Here is a 16,210-nt window from a genome sequence, read left to right as displayed (position 1 = left end):
AATGGGTAACAGTTTGTCCATGTAACGCTTAAGAGCCTCTTTTTGTGCTTCTATTTTCTTTTCTTTTTGTCTGTGTCTCTCTGTCTGCTCACTCTCTCTCTCTCTCTCTCTCGCCATCTTTCTGTGTCATTTCTCTCCTGCCCTCTCTCACAGTCCATTGATCCAGGCCAGCAGTTTACCTGGGAGAACTCCAACATGGAAGTCAACAAGCCAAAGAATCGCTATGCAAACGTCATTGCCTATGACCACTCCAGAGTGGTGCTCACCTCTGTTGACGGTAAGAGCTCATGTAACCACTCAACCCCTCAGATAGCCGTTGAGAGAGGCTGCCATCGATTGAGACCTCGTTCACAACTGCCACGGACATTTTGTACACCTGCTCCTACTTTAGAAATCCCCAGTTTAACCACAGAGCACATGTACCCTTTTTGCTCCAATATAGTATCAAGCATCTCAAGTGATTCATCATGCATTTTCATTAAAATGACTCAAATCTTAATCTGATCTTTTTCTGAGAAATCTCATTAGATCAAATAACCCATTGTTTGTAATCTTTCAGCTGTATCCTTACAGTACGACTTGTCTTTGTTACAGCCGTTCCAGGCAGTGACTACATCAATGCCAACTACATCGACGGCTACAGGAAGCAGAATGCCTACATTGCCACACAGGGGCCACTGCCAGAGACGCTGAGCGACTTCTGGAGGATGGTGTGGGAGCAAAGATCCAACACCATCGTGATGATGACCAGACTGGAGGAGAAGTCACGGGTATGGACAGATGGTGTCATTTACTAGAAAACGCTGACAATCACTGACTGCATTCTACAACAGATAATTCTTTATTATGTATTAATTTATTGACATGAGCTTACTTAAATTCTTATTAATTATAAACAAGATATAAGCTCAATTACTATGAATAATTTAATTGGGAATAATAAGCCGTAAATTATGACTACAGTGTGATATATTAGTGATAAACTGGTAAATAAAGAAGCCAGAAATACATTTTCAAAATGCAATTGCATACAGCAAGTTATGGAAGAATAAAAGGTATGAATGATGTCATAACAGGTGGCCTCTATGAATTAGGAGTTGCTCTACGAGGAAACCAAATGACTGTCTTGTAAAACTTAAGGCCATTGAAGTCAATAGTAATATGACGTACCAGACATTCTGGTATGTGGCCATAAATGGAGTTTCCTGACATAAGTGTATGTATATATTTATTTAGTTCAGCACCGGGGAAGTACACCCAACAAAGCTTGAAGGCATATAGACACCCGGTCTTACTTTAAAGCAGGATTTGTCTGCCTGATCAAAGTCACAAGCACTTCAAAGGATATTTTGGTTGTCTGTGGACAGCATCGCTTCATGTTGCTTCTCTTCTCCTGAGTCCTCAGCAATCTCTAAAAACTTCTCCATGAATTCTTTTTAAATCTGTTTATGAAGTAAAATTGTATAACAGCGTTTTTTACCATTTCCTATTTCCCCTCCTGCTGTTTGCTTGCCATTTATGGTGGACATGGCAACTTTGCGCATGATGACAACGCTTGCATACCCTCTGCTGAAAATAAGCACAAAAAAAGTCAGTAAAATTCTGAACGTACAGTGTAGACAAATTTAGATTTTCATAATCATGCAAATTCTATTTCATTTGTTACTTAGAAACTTCTCAGAGTTTAATACTTGATTACTACATATTTATTTTTGCAACACCATGCCAGGATTTCATCTAGTGTCTCATTTCTGTTTGCACTCTCTGAATTTGGCTCTCCAAAGCCTCTGCACTATAATGAAAACTCTGAAGTTGGAGTTAAGAGGATTGTCACCCAACAACACCCGTGTGCTCCTTAAAATACATTCAGGCTAATAAAAGCGAAAAAAAAGGAGCACATGGGCAACTTGAGATTCAAAATTCAGGATGGGGTTATTTAATTACCATCACAAAATCATGCTCATGAATTCCCTGGAGGAAATAAATCAGTGTGGAGCCCTGCCAGTATGTGGTGCTTTATTAGTGTGTGCACTGGGTGCCCTAATGAAAGAGAGTCCCCAGACTGAGAACTGGAAGTAACAGGGATTGTAAATGAAAGAGTTCATTTCCAAAAATCCTAGACATTGATTTTTTTGGGGAGGTTGGTGGAGTGGGAGGGAATCATTACATGGCGCTCAGTTCATTATTCAGTATCTATATTGAGTCTGTAAAAAAGCAATCGTTTTGTCAAGTAAAGACTTAAATTACTTTCCATCCTTCAAAATGTACTATCATCAGTTTTAATTTTAAGCCATCGATGCAATCAATCATTTACGCAAATTGTGGGCACACTATGTCTTTTTGGAACTGAGCTCCTTTATTTGTACCTTGGAGAATATCTGTAGCGCGGACATGCTCGATAAGATGATTTTTATTACACGTTCAGTCGATCTCAGCGAGGATATGCACATCCTCGTAAATACCCTTCCATATATATTTAGTGTGTCTGAGTGGCAATTTTCAGAGCTCTGTGACAGATGAACATGCTCCCCTGCTTTGATCTCAGACTCACAGCCACACATACGTACTCAGGGACAAAATCACCACACCACAACATAAGGAACTTAAAGAGAAATCAAACAGCCTCTCAGTCTGTCCCCACCTCCTACACACAGTTGAAAATCAGTTGGCTTGCCAGCACTATGGAGAGAGACGTGGAGAACTAAACTTGCCTTCCACCAATGGGGCTGGAAACGTTTTTGGCCAACACGTCAGGGTACATTGAAAATTTCAGTGTAGCTTCATCAAATAGTTTTGGAGCTGGAACTTCCAAACCAGCAGAGGGTGTTTAATTATACTGTTATCTACAAAAAGAACATGGAGAGTTTTTATCTGCATTGCTGACATTTACACTAATAAAAGAATTTTCCATACACAGTAAATATTAATGTTTCACCATCTCAAAAAACTTTTTTTTGTGTTTAATTACTCTTTGAACACTGGTGTTTATAATTCACAATTACAACCTCTGCTATACAGAAAAGTACATTTCTAGTTAAATGGCAATTAGCAGTATTTCAGCAATATTAATGTCTATCCCGGTTTTTAAATGACTTTTCCCCCAATTCAATATGAAGCATCTGACTGTGAATTGAATTGATTAAACTGTTTCTGCATCAGTCCCGAAAATTAAAATTATCCAATATGTGGAACTGTCCTGAAAAATCCTATCAGACTGCAGACTGCATCACACAAACAATGTTTCCAAGTTGATAATGAATACACGTTTAATAAGGCAAAACATTAAAAAGCTGGCTGTACTCCTTGTCCTTATTAGACACATTGTATGCTGCATTTTGAGGGATTTCTGTTATTTTTTTATAAATTTTATTTGGATTTTTATATTCAGAGGGATAGGTACAAAGCTACAAGGTGACATCTCGCTATGGATGCAGCAATATACTGGTTTCAAGGTATACTGTGATATGAAAGTTGACAATTATCATCCCTTTAAGGGTCATTCTGACTGATAATAAGACGGTTATCATACTGTGAAATTCTCACACAGCTGCAGCCCTACATCTCGCATTCTGAAACCCTGTCCCCCATTACCAAGCTTTTCCCCTATAAGTTCAACACACATGGATACAAATAAATTTAGCAAGCACGAGGCAAAAACAATGATACTCACTTTGAAGTGAGAGTAAACTAGACATGCATAGTGAAGATTTTATATATATATATATATATATATATATATATATATACATATATGTGTGTGTGTGTGTGTGTGTGTGTGTGTGTATATATTTAAACCTGTGTGCACGATGTGTGCATAAAGATTGAGTCAGACTATAAAAGTCCTCTTCTTTAGTGTCTTAGTGCGAAGTTATCGTAGAAAAAAGGCACTGCGTCAATGTGCTAGTGTATGAAAAGGCTTATTTTGAGCAAAAGACAAAGTTTCTATGTCTTCGATAAAAGGGGACTAAGTTGTATAAAACTTTTTCCAAGGCTCACGTACTGAATCCCTGACTAATTTCAGAGAGGTCATCATTCATTTATACAATAGGTCATCTCTCTGACCTATTGTATAAATGAAGGGGGCTTTGTTGATTTCCAAATGAGAGGAATGAGATGGCAGGCCAAGAGAGATGCAGATGCAGAAGTGTTTTCCTGATGAGCAGATAAATGCTCCTCTGACTTTGATTTTTGTTCTTTTTTAAATTTCTCTTATACCCTTTGCATACCTACACATCCGCTATGTCTTTCTCACATACATACACATACAGACACACACACATATGGTGAGTGAGTTAACCTCCCACTACCCACCCGGACTGATGTCTCATGCCAAACAGAACAGTAGCTCGACAAATATGATGAGCTCCAGCAGCAGGAAAATTTCAGCTTCCTCTAGCACTATCATTACCAGTTAGTGGAACCCTAAAAGGTCAGGACTTGAAGTGAGACCAGAGGTATTACTCAGTAGTGTGCATGTGGTTGTGTGTGTATGTGTCGAGATAAGAGGTCTGTGTCCTCTGCAAAAGGCCAGGCGACGACATGTGAGAAGCAAGGTTCAAAGCAGAAGCAGATGATAGTGAAACCTGTGGTCTGTGTGTGTGTGTGTGTGTGTGTGTGTGTGTGTGTGTGTGTGTGTGTGTGTGTGTGTGTATATGTGTGGGTGTGCATCTGTTTACCTGTGTGTGTTTGTGAGGGAGAATATGCCACCCAACCTCAGCCAGCACAAAGATATTCATTACTGTGGTGACTGCTAATCCATATGTTTGTACTGCAAGCGGTTCCCCATCACTCAATTGAGTTTCTCCTGCAAGGTCTACCTCTGCATCTGAATGGGAGCTGTCACCAGGGGAGGTGAAATGTGAGGGGGTGAATTTTAGCGCATTTCGTTTTTGTCGATTTGTACCAGCTCGCTAAGACAGCCGAGGTGCTTCCAAATGTCATCTCGGTACTGCAGTATCAATATGATTAGCTTACTCGCGCCACATCTCTTCCTCTGCATGTTATCCAAATCAATAGCAGCGAGTCCTTGTCCCTGCAGTCCTGACAGTTTGCATTTGCTCCGTTCCTGTATGTAAAAAGGGAGTTGTGCAGACTTGTAGAGATTCTGTGAAATGAAAAACTTTACCCCCACACTTGTAGTTTTTTTTAGTTTTATAGCTCATGCTATTATTCAGAGTGCCTGTGACTGATTGAAAATGGGTTCAGCGTCTCATTTAAGACACATAGTAGGTGGAGGAAATTGTTAAGAACTGTTTTTCCAAACAAGATTTTAGTCTTGAAAACATCCACAGAGAATCGGCTGAGCTGAGAAGCTAGAAGTAAGACCAATCAGCAGACTATGCCGGAGTGTTTAGATAATGATGTTACTCAACGCCTCTAGATACTTGAAGACCCCGTGAACAACTATTAAATTAGGTGTTAGAAAAATCAAGTGAAGCATGATTGTGCAACTGCATGGCCTATTTTTTGACTCCAAATTATTCTGAAGCAGTTTAGGACATATTTGCCCAATGTTTTCTGAACAGACACGTTATTATTGCTGTTTTAAAACCAGAGCCAAACTCCAGTGACAGCCAGACTTTCATTAGTCTGATGAGAAAGGGTTCATGTAAATGTTTGAGTGAAGAACTAAATCCTATTTAAAGTCCTTTTTTGTTCCAGTCTAATGCCAAATGATCCTTACCAAAGGAGTAAAGTAAAAAAAAATATGGCAAAGGCCAGTCTGTCATTTTCAAAGATACACAGAGTGTTGCAAAGCCACTCAGTGCCAGTATTTGGAGGAATTCTAGCCTCATTTACAGTGAAGTTAGTTGTGTGCACATATGGAGCCAGGTGGCCGAACCTGCTGTCCCCTTCTGACAAGCGAGAACAGGCTTTTAGACACATCTCCCTCCACAATGCAGTGTCCAATCATCACAAATGTGCCAAAAGCGTACATGACAAAGGGTCGCGAACTACCCGACAATTAGCTAATTGAAAGTGATCACAGGTCGGTAAAAGACAAAGTGGGTTTTTTAATGCCCTTTTGAAGCCCGCTTCAAATGTAGACACACATGGGTGCACATGCACATGTTTGATTCACTCGCGCTCATTTTTTAGCAGATACAGGAGCTGACTCTGAGTCTTCCGTTTTTAATTAGACAGTGGACAAAGCCTTTGATCTGACCTCTCTGATGTTCTCTCCTTGTTAATCAGTGTGATCCTACAAGCCTCTCACCAGCCTCGTGGTGGATGCTAGCAGCAGTTCACTCCTGACAGTGTGTGTGCCCTCTCTCTTGCTCTGCCAGGTGAAGTGTGACCAGTACTGGCCGTCGCGAGGAACAGAGACCTATGGAATGATCCAGGTCACCATGCTGGACACCGTGGAGCTAGCCACTTACAGCGTCCGTACTTTCGCCCTCTACAAGGTACAGTACTGCCGTTGTCATTTGCACTTAACAATATAGCGAGGCATGCTCATGAGGGACATGCTCCCAGCAGGTAATTGCCGTACACCATTACCAGGGGTCACATTTTAAAATGTAATTTCTTATTTTTTTGAAGACAGATAAAGGCTATTACCACTGGAATCGTTTTTTCGCCGCTGTAATTGGTTTTTAACATCCAAGATTGGTCTCTTGTTCTCTGAAAGGCAATAAAATATTTCAGTTTTACACTTTGATTCATACTTCAGTGCAATGACGATGTGACTGATGTGTCCTTTATTTCACCACTTCTCATTCTTTTTCCATTTCTTACTTATAATTTCTAACATTATTACAATTCCTAATTAAATGCAAGTCTCCAGCTGGAGCGGCTTCCATCAGGAATGGTGACAATGCCAAGAAATCGTTTCTGAGAAACTGCTGAGTTCAATTCCAAAATTATACACTTTATCTACACCTACACTTGCTGAATGATCACAGCCATGAAGTAGAACATATTATGTGCTGCTATCAAAGTTATGAGTCAATTTCAGACCTTTGCTTAAAATAGCTACATTTCTGATTAAATCACTCGTGCTTTTCAGATTTCAACTTTAGAAATTCAGCACCCTTTCATCAAAACAGCGTGACCCTTACCTGTTCAAAATGTTGATTTCCCGGCTGACAAGTTTATCTTTAAAAAGCAGCCAATTACAGTCTGCCAAGCCAGGGTATCCCGCAAAGCACAAACATACACCTTTCTACTTTGCTGACTCCTCTGACTCTCCTGCAGAATGGCTCCAGTGAGAAGAGAGAGGTGAGACAGTTCCAGTTCATGGCCTGGCCAGACCACGGCGTGCCAGAGTACCCTACCCCCATCCTGGCCTTCCTACGGCGGGTAAAGGCCTGCAATCCTCCAGATGCAGGGCCCATGGTGGTCCACTGTAGGTGGGTCTATACTGGAACAAGCTCAGTATATCTGATACTGTCACATGTATTTATTTTGCACTGCTTGTTCTCTTCATTGATGAAAAGTATTGTTTAAGACAGGGTTGTGCTCCCTAATCAAAGATTAGTGCAAATACACTGTAAAGGAAACCACATACAGCAGAGATGTTCACATCCTGTTTTCGGGGTCAATACCTTTTTTTATCACTGTGAATTTGGCTCAATATTTCTGTATGTTCCAGCCAGTTGAACAGCCTCTCAGGATGCCCCTACAATTGTAAATGGTGTGCACGATCTGAAGCATCAATTTCATTATGGTCCAGCTCTTGTGCTGGAAGGAGTAAATCAACTTATCTGGGAAGCAAAATGTCCAGTTTTCAGCTGGGAAGCAGAGAGAACATACAGGACTGGAAAACATATCCTATATATTAAATATTCTCAATAGATCTTGACAGATCTTGAAAATTTGTACACACATGAAGTTGAATGTAGATGAACATATAGTGCCTATATTTTACAATAAGGGTTTACACAGCGAAAGAAACTGAAGATTAGAGAGATTAAATTCTCACGTGAAAACTGACACTTTTATAACACAGAACTCATTTGTATCTTGGATGATCAATACTTTTGGATGATGTATTAAAGGGTAACTTCTGTTATTTTCACTCTGGGCCCCATTTTCTCACATGTTTGTGTCTAAGTGACTCATGGAAACAACAATTTTGAAATTGGCCAAGCACTGAGTGAAAAAGGCTGCAATGTAACGTTAATGGCCAATCATTCACCGTCAATTTACATCCACTAAAAGTGCTTGTTTTGCCACTGACAGGCTTATTTTAAGTCTTTGACAACATTATGAAAAGGAAAGATAGACGTTTTTATTAAAGAGTACGATACTTTTTGTGCAAGCAGAAACAGCTCTGAAATCGCTATTGTCAAACCTGCCAGACTCCAGTTAAATAAACAATGTTTTTCTCATTGTAAAACACAGTAAATTCAAAGTGTAGAGAAACAAAATAAAATGCACAAATGATGTCTTGGTTTGCCTTTTTACTGTTCCAACAATCACCATTTCTGGTTATGTGAAAGAAACCCTCAGTTCACCCAGTTATATCTCAAAATATGCTGGCTCTGTACACGCTAAAATTACTGTTGAGTCTGGTAGGTTTTGCAAATTCAAGACTGTTTCTGGTTAAACAAAAAAGGATCTTACTCTTTAACAAAAAGGGTTATCTCTGCAGTGATCCTTTCCCTAATGTTCTCAGACGCTTACAATAATAATCTGAGCTGTCAGCTGCAAAAACAAGCACTTTAAGCGGGCGTAAATTGATGGTGCCCAAATTCCTAGAGTGGTTACATTGCCGCCTGTTTCGTGGCGGCTGGCTGCAGCAGTCTTGCTCAATACCGGACCAATTTCAAAAATTGTTTTTCCCATTAGTCACTTAGACACAAAAACATGGGGAAAATAGGGAGCAGGTTGAAAAATACCAAAGTTAGCCTTAAACTCTTCTTGCTCTGCGTGCTTTGGATTTTCATCTGAACACTGATAACCTTGTGCTTTAGTTCTCGTTTTTGTGTCTTTAGGTGTTTACCAATGTGTTTGTACTATGAGTGGATCTTGTTATACAGTGTAAACACACTTGAGACAATTATGTGTTATACAGTGAAGCATAAAGTTATTTACCCCTCCTCTCTCTCTCTCCGTCTCTCTTCATCAGTGCGGGCGTGGGCAGGACTGGCTGCTTTATCGTGATCGATGCCATGCTGGAGCGCATGAAGCATGAGAAATCTGTAGACATCTACGGCCATGTGACGTGCATGCGCGCCCAGAGGAACTACATGGTCCAGACTGAGGACCAGTACATCTTCATACACGAAGCCCTGCTGGAGGCCGCCACCTGCGGCAACACTGAGGTGCCGGCACGCAATCTGTATGCCCACATCCAGAAACTCACCCAGCCTCCACCCGGCGAGACGGTCACTGCCATGGAGTTGGAGTTCAAGGTAACTGATAAGCACACACCTCATACAAGTATTACTTAAGGCTCTATTTAATTTTTTGTGTAAAAAATGTACTTTTAATTTTTACCAGTGCTGTAATTGGCTCCTACAAGGTGTCATGATACATTTAACTTAAGAAAGATATTTCAGAATAGCTTTTTCTGATTTATAGTGCTCTGGATAGTTTGCAGGGGTGGTTTGTAACCCCGTACAGGAAGTGAGATTTTCATAATAATAATAATCATCAGAAATTAGAAAGATTTTCAATCCACTCTGATCTGGAAGCACCAGGCTGCGCTCACTCTTCTACTGTCTGACTTTATGAAAAGGGCATCAGACTGTAGTTGCAAATTCTGATCTTCTATCCAGGGTGTCGCAATTGTGCCAGTATGATCACATAGAGGTTTAAGCAAGTTTGAAATATTAATTCAGCAAATAAGCCAGTGCACAGGCATGTCTGTGATACTGGTGCTGAGACATCCCAGCAGCTACAGTAGCACGATGGCATCAGTACACACGAACACACGTTTCAGAGACAAATGGACCAGCGCAAACACACATAAAGACACAAACACATCAACACACCTACATGTGGAGAATTACAAAATGACTGACACCCGCACATAGACACAGCTGGTGTTCAAGGTGACTCACAATCACACGCACACACACACACCTTCTGTCAATAGCCATCGACTGTGATGTTATTACACACTTTCCTCCCAGCGCGGCTCTGCCATTAGCCCTCTTATGACCATGATCCATTCTGTTTGAAGTGATAATAGCATCTACACTCCTGCCAACAACGGAGAATGAAAGAGTGAGAGAATGATTGCGGCGTATGTGGGGGCCACAGCCTCCATGCCCACACAGTCTGGCCACAACACACACGCACACATTCTCCCGGAGTACCATGACTGTCCATACACACTCCTGTGCTGTCCATCTGTGCTCTGTCCACTGCCAGAACTGAGCTTGTCACGCCCACAGTCCTCCAAGCTCTTGGACTCTATGGAAGACAAGTCCACTGCACCTACCAGCAGCACTTTTTATTTCTCTCGACAGGAAACCTTAAGTCTGAGTCTAAATAGAGACTTGACAGGCGAGCGTTTAAGACTTGCGTGTTTGTTTACTGCAGGTCACAGGTCACTAATTTTTTTCTCTCCATCTCTCTCCTTGTCTGATTTCTCCCAACCTTTTATTAAACAGAGACTGGCCAACTCCAAAGCCCACACGTCACGCTTCATCAGCGCCAACTTGCCCTGTAACAAGTTCAAGAACCGCCTGGTCAACATCATGCCTTTTGAGTCCACCCGCGTCTGCCTGCAGCCCATCCGTGGCGTCGAGGGCTCCGACTACATCAACGCTAGCTGCATTGATGGCTACAGGTTAGCAAAAGGACCTCAACTTCAATAGCTGAATACGATGACGATGACTGAGATTAAAGTGCTGACTTTGAGCTTTAAAGGACAGGCTGCATTATTCTGTAGCCGTTTTATTGCTATTCTGTTGCCAGGGAACAGCTTTGGTACCTGTTTACTTCCTGTGAGCAACCAAGAAAAATATAAAAGAAGGAACGGGCATGACTACAGTGACAGCGTTCGAGGAGCTTGACCTTGATGTAAGCTCTATTGGAGTCAATGGAAAGCTTTAACCCATTATTTCTTTGTTGTTCCAGCCTTGACTGAAAATTTCTTTTACCAGATTAAAAAAAACACACATTGTGTGACGTTGACTGGTGTTTTTTTATCTTAATGTGTGTGTTTGTTTTCCTTGTTAGTGGTCTCTAAACAAATCATGTCTCTGTCCAGCAGCTGTCCAGCCTCTGTTGGACAGAGCTATAATCAGTTTGGAGACCAATAACAAGGAAGACGAATGCTCTCAATGTAGTCATGACCGTTCCTTGTTTTTGTTTATGCTGTCAGTTTTGAAAGGGTCTATATTTATCTTATTGTCAACAGATTCCATGAAAAGAACTGAAACCAACCATGCATTAGCTTTACTACCCACACTACGCTATCTTGGCTCTCATCCCGAGCTCATTTGTTCTCACTGAAGATGGAAATCTTAGATAGGTCACAAATGTTTAGGGGTTTTTTTTAAGCTTGGTTATTTTCTGAAAGAGCTGGGCACTGTCGATTTTAGCAAATGTTACTCAAACAGGATTAAGGAGAGCATTTGTTGGGGACTATTTTCAGTAACGGATTAATACACATTTGGTGCTCTAGTGAGTAAATAATGCCGCAGGACCCAGTGTAACAGTGTGGCTCATTGATGTGCTTTTAATACTTTTTGGATAACAATAGAGGTCCATGGCACAGAGGAATAAGCTGCATCAGGCTTTGAAAGCACAGGCAGTCCTTAAATTTATGCATCAATTTATGGTATTCATTCACAATAAGAAAATATGGAACACCAGCCTTATCCTTTCAGGGTGTTTGAGGGCACACATCCTTTTAATCAAAACCGTGAATAGCCCTTTTTTTGTACATTGTCCCAAATTTTAAGACAAGGACACAGGACAGTGATCTAAACGTGCATACAAGGCAACCAGCAATCTTTTTTAAAGCCCCGCAGTGAAATAGTAAGTCACCTGTCAACCCAACTGAGGGTCAATCCAATCCATCCTGGGGAAAATACCAAGTGCCTGGTGATGTTAATGAGTAACAGACCTCAAGGCAGATATTTTTTTGAGCAGGATTCGCAACCAAATACAAAGGTTTATGTCAACTTTTTCAATTACTTTCTGCTTCCTAAAATAGGGCTATAATCCATTATGGTTTCTCCGATGTAGATGTAAACATCCTTATATTCAATCTGAGAGTCTGAACTTTAACCTCACAGTCATTGTTTTCTTCAATTTTCAATGTCCTGGAGTACAGAGCCAGCACAACTGAAATTGCATCGTTGTCCTAATACCTTCCGGACTGCACTGAATGTGTCTGCAGTTGTTTTCTGGCATCAGAGATTGTTACAGGTGTGAAAAACACTGTAGGTATCCACAGTGGACTAGATGAAAATGTATGGGAGGGGACTGAAGATGAGTCCGCAGTGGGCAGTATCCAGTTGCAAGAATTACTCCCGGCTCTGTCAATGTGGCTCTCGTCTGCTGAGCCACTACCACTTTCATATCGAAGCTACTGCATGTCCTTGTGTGCTCTGTGAGTCCAAATTGCTTCCTAGAGGGAGGAAGATGAAAAGGCAGCTCTCTGTTTTATATCTATATAAGTACCACAGAAGTGACAGACAGAGCTGGCTCGTCTATGGTTGAAGTGTACAGCAAGGGGATGGATTTAGCGAGTGTGAAATGCCATTCAGTCCATATGGGGTTCTGCTTCATACCGGGCCGTGACAGAGACAACACCTCCCCACCCCCACCCCCTCAACTCCCTCCTCTTCCTCTAGCCCTGTTGTTAATGAGAAGGTGCTCCGCAGAGGCAGACCCTCTATTGTTGCTGTGTAAATAGTATAATTGCAGCAAGAGAGTAGTGTAATGAAGTGTGTTTTCCAAACTCCTCCCTCCATTTTTTCTGTCCTCCATGTTCTCTGCTTTTCTCTTTTTCCTTCATTTTCCTTTCTTCATTTTTACCCCTTTCTATCTCTGTCTCTCTCTCTCTCTTCTCCTTAATCTCCTTTGCACCTCTTTCCCCTCTCTCTTTCTCTCTGTCTCCTCCCACCCTCCTCTCCCACTCGCCATCTTAATTTTCCATCCAAACATCATGGCAGACACAGACATATCCGGGTGGGGACCTGTTGTGTGCACCGGCGGCACTGTGTGATTAAGCCACTTTTAAAGCCTGGGCATAAATAAAAACTAAACAGGGGCCTCCAGTGCCCTTCACCCCAGCGTCTTCAAGAAAAGCCAATAATATGCTAAGCTAATGAGAGGCGAACCATTGATTCCAGCTATGCTATCAGGGGCGGGAGCCCTGGATATGCTCCGATGCAGGCTGGAGTTTTAGCATTGTAATGAGGTTGAAATGAAACACTATGTCCTCAAGCACTGCAGTCATGTGGGATGATGCAGAGAGTGCTTTGTGCTGTTTGGCAGCGCGCTCATCAGGACACTGTGTGCAGAGAAGTCAGTATTGTGTGATACGGTTAGAATTGTTTTTGTTTTGGCTAGGGGCTGTATTATGGGGAGGTTAGAGGGGTCCACCCTATCAATTTGAAATTTAGCATTCATCCCCTGCTTAGCGTTGCTTTGCCTCCGTTTCTTCCTCCTCTGCTCTCACAGTCCCTTTTCCTACAACCACATTTTCTCCTGTCCTCTCCTCTTTTCTCCTTTCCTCTCCTCTCTTCTTCTTCTCTCTCCTCTGCTCTCCTCCTCAGCAGCCAGTTTTACTTTGCACTCTGATGACCAGCTGGAGAGAGCAGTGCTCACTCTTTTCATCTCACATTTTCTCCTCTACATCTTCTCCTTCCACTTTGTGCATCTCCTCTCTTTACTTTGCATTTCTCTTTTCCTCATTTTCATCTTTTTAATTTGACTCCCCACTCTGTTGCCTTCCCCTCCTCGTATGCCATCTCCTCTCCTCTCAACCAATCTGTTGTTTCTTTATTTGTGCGAGCGAGGCCCTGAGCATATTCTAATCTCCCGGTTCCACATTAGTGCTTTGCCTGCAGCACCTTCATTAGTTGCTCAGCCATGGCTCAGTGTGTGACTGTGTGCGTGTGTGTAGTAGTGTATCTGAATATACATGTGAAACTACTGCACGCATGTATGCGTACACCTGAATGCAAACTTAAATGTGCTGCAAACATGTGAGCGTGCGTGTGCACGATCACGCGTGTGTTTTGTGCTGGATTACTCAGCTGGCTCTCTCACTGTTGATCAGTGCGCTGCTGCCACCTGCTGTTTGACAGAAAAACTGCTCAGCTGAGCCAAAGTCACGTAGGACACCAGCACAGCTCTGGCTCAGTGGATGAGCTCATCTCTGGTTTTGTGAGCATATCAAGTGCTCTCTCTCTCTCTCATTCTGTGGTGCCTTACAGAGTGTTAGGAGGAAGATGTAGAGGATCTATACAGGCTTAAACAGCTCAGTGATGATGATAGTTGCCAAGGATTATTTGCTATGTTCATTAAATGTGTAGGAATTTGTCTTGTTGGCACTAGGGTAGAGAAATTTTTGACAAACAGCACAAGGACAACAGGACTTTACTTACTCTACTGTATGCAGCTGAATGCTTTTAAGCAGCATGGCCGCATGGGTTTTGATTCCCTTTCCTACAAATCATACCACTACAGGTGCTTTGTATATAAACGTCCACTAAATGGTTTGTGATGCTTTCATAGAACAAAAATGGATCAACACGAAAAGCCCTTCCCGAGCCTTTGCATTTTATTTGAATAAATTTGTGCCTGAGTGTATCTGAGCACTTTATAAGACACCAGTTTTGCTGCATGTCTTATATCTTGTCTGTTATTAAATTTTGGGGTGTGAGTTGGATTAACAGCCTCTACAACAACAGCGCTCCTTTATCGTTAAATCCATTTCTGGTTATTGCTTTGTCATGTGCTTTATAATACCGGCTGTAAAAGCACCATAAAGTTCATAATTATCATGTGTAATGTTTAATATCTGCCTCCTCTATGTGGTGTTACGTTTTTAGACAGCAGAAGGCCTACCTGGCTACACAGGGACCACTGGCAGAGACCACTGAGGACTTCTGGAGGATGCTGTGGGAGCACAACTCCACCATCGTCGTCATGCTCACCAAGCTACGAGAGATGGGACGGGTAATACACGAACACATACTGTACATCATTGCACGCAGCACCCATGTGAGGGACTGATAACAATATCTATATGCTGGGTCAGTTCAGCTAAGCTACTGCATCACACTGCTCAAATATTAATTCATTACAGTAACTCTGGTTGAAAGTTCACTTCTTTATCGCCATGGCTGGAATAAAGACACTGGGTTGAAACTAGCATGCTACTGTGTCAGACTTGTCAATAATAAGTTGCATTCCAAGCATACTGATAATTCTCAGACTGCATGACTGCATCACGCTTTGTGTAAAATGGGATCTATTTTGGTAACAAGGGAACTGAATCGTGGTTCTTGTATAGATATACACTCCTAATTTTGTAATAACACCCCTACCTGACCCTGAAGAGAATTCAGGGATTCTGGGGAGACGTTATAAGGCAGCACAACAAAATCAAGTTAGTCTTAAATATAGTGTTTTGACATTTTGAGATATATGCTTTCTTGCCCAGAGTTAGATAAGAAAATCAATACTGCTTTCACATCTGACTGATAAATATATGGCCAAAGCAAGTAGATGGATAGCTTAACCTAGCACAAAGACTGGAAAGAGATTTTTTGGATTCTTGTGCGCCTTCCAGCTTAAAACCATTGTTGCATGTCATTTAATAAAGACAAAAATGTCAAAGAGTTGTTAATAGGCAGGTTTTTTAACCTTTGGACAGAGCCAGGGTAGCTATTTTCTCCTGTTTCCAGCCTTTATGCTAAGCTAAGCTAACCAATCCAACACTTGAAAGGATTTAGTGGCATCTAGCAGCTAAGGTTGCAGATTGCAACCAACAGAAACCTCCTCTATTTGCCAAGTGTGCTGGAGAACTATGGTGGCAATGGCCCTATCTAGAACCGGTGTTACTTCTGGGCTACTGTAGGAACAACATAGTGGATTCTAAAGACGAGGACCCGCTTCGTATGTAGATATGAACGGCTCATTTTAAGGTGGCAAAATCACAATGATCCTTTGTTCCAGGTGATTTACACACAAAAAAAACCATACTTATTGTATTATATTCAATTTCTGCCAATATATCTTACTAAATTTTACACACTGGACTTTTAAGGAAAAAAATAGTGTTTTTGTC

At 41.5% G+C, this 16,210-nt stretch overlaps 1 protein-coding gene across 8 annotated transcripts in view; it reads left to right on the top strand.

Annotated features, from left to right (window-relative positions):
- LOC125902848 (receptor-type tyrosine-protein phosphatase F) overlaps positions 1-16,210 on the top strand; it is a 188,698-nt gene that overhangs the window by 165,948 nt on the left and 6,540 nt on the right. For all 8 annotated transcript variants that reach the window (XM_049599481.1, XM_049599488.1, XM_049599487.1 and 5 more), the window contains 7 exons: positions 154-277; positions 595-770; positions 6,288-6,407; positions 7,198-7,352; positions 9,074-9,359; positions 10,566-10,744; positions 14,970-15,096. In XM_049599481.1, the coding sequence (XP_049455438.1) occupies positions 154-277; positions 595-770; positions 6,288-6,407; positions 7,198-7,352; positions 9,074-9,359; positions 10,566-10,744; positions 14,970-15,096 (1,167 nt within the window). The remainder of the gene's footprint in view (positions 1-153; positions 278-594; positions 771-6,287; positions 6,408-7,197; positions 7,353-9,073; positions 9,360-10,565; positions 10,745-14,969; positions 15,097-16,210) is intronic.

The sequence above is a fragment of the Epinephelus fuscoguttatus genome, linkage group LG15 (genome assembly GCF_011397635.1).
Source record: "Epinephelus fuscoguttatus linkage group LG15, E.fuscoguttatus.final_Chr_v1".
NCBI lineage: Eukaryota > Metazoa > Chordata > Actinopteri > Perciformes > Serranidae > Epinephelus > Epinephelus fuscoguttatus.
The sequence above is the reverse complement of the archived record's forward strand: the minus strand, read 5'-3'. Positions and strand labels throughout refer to the sequence as shown.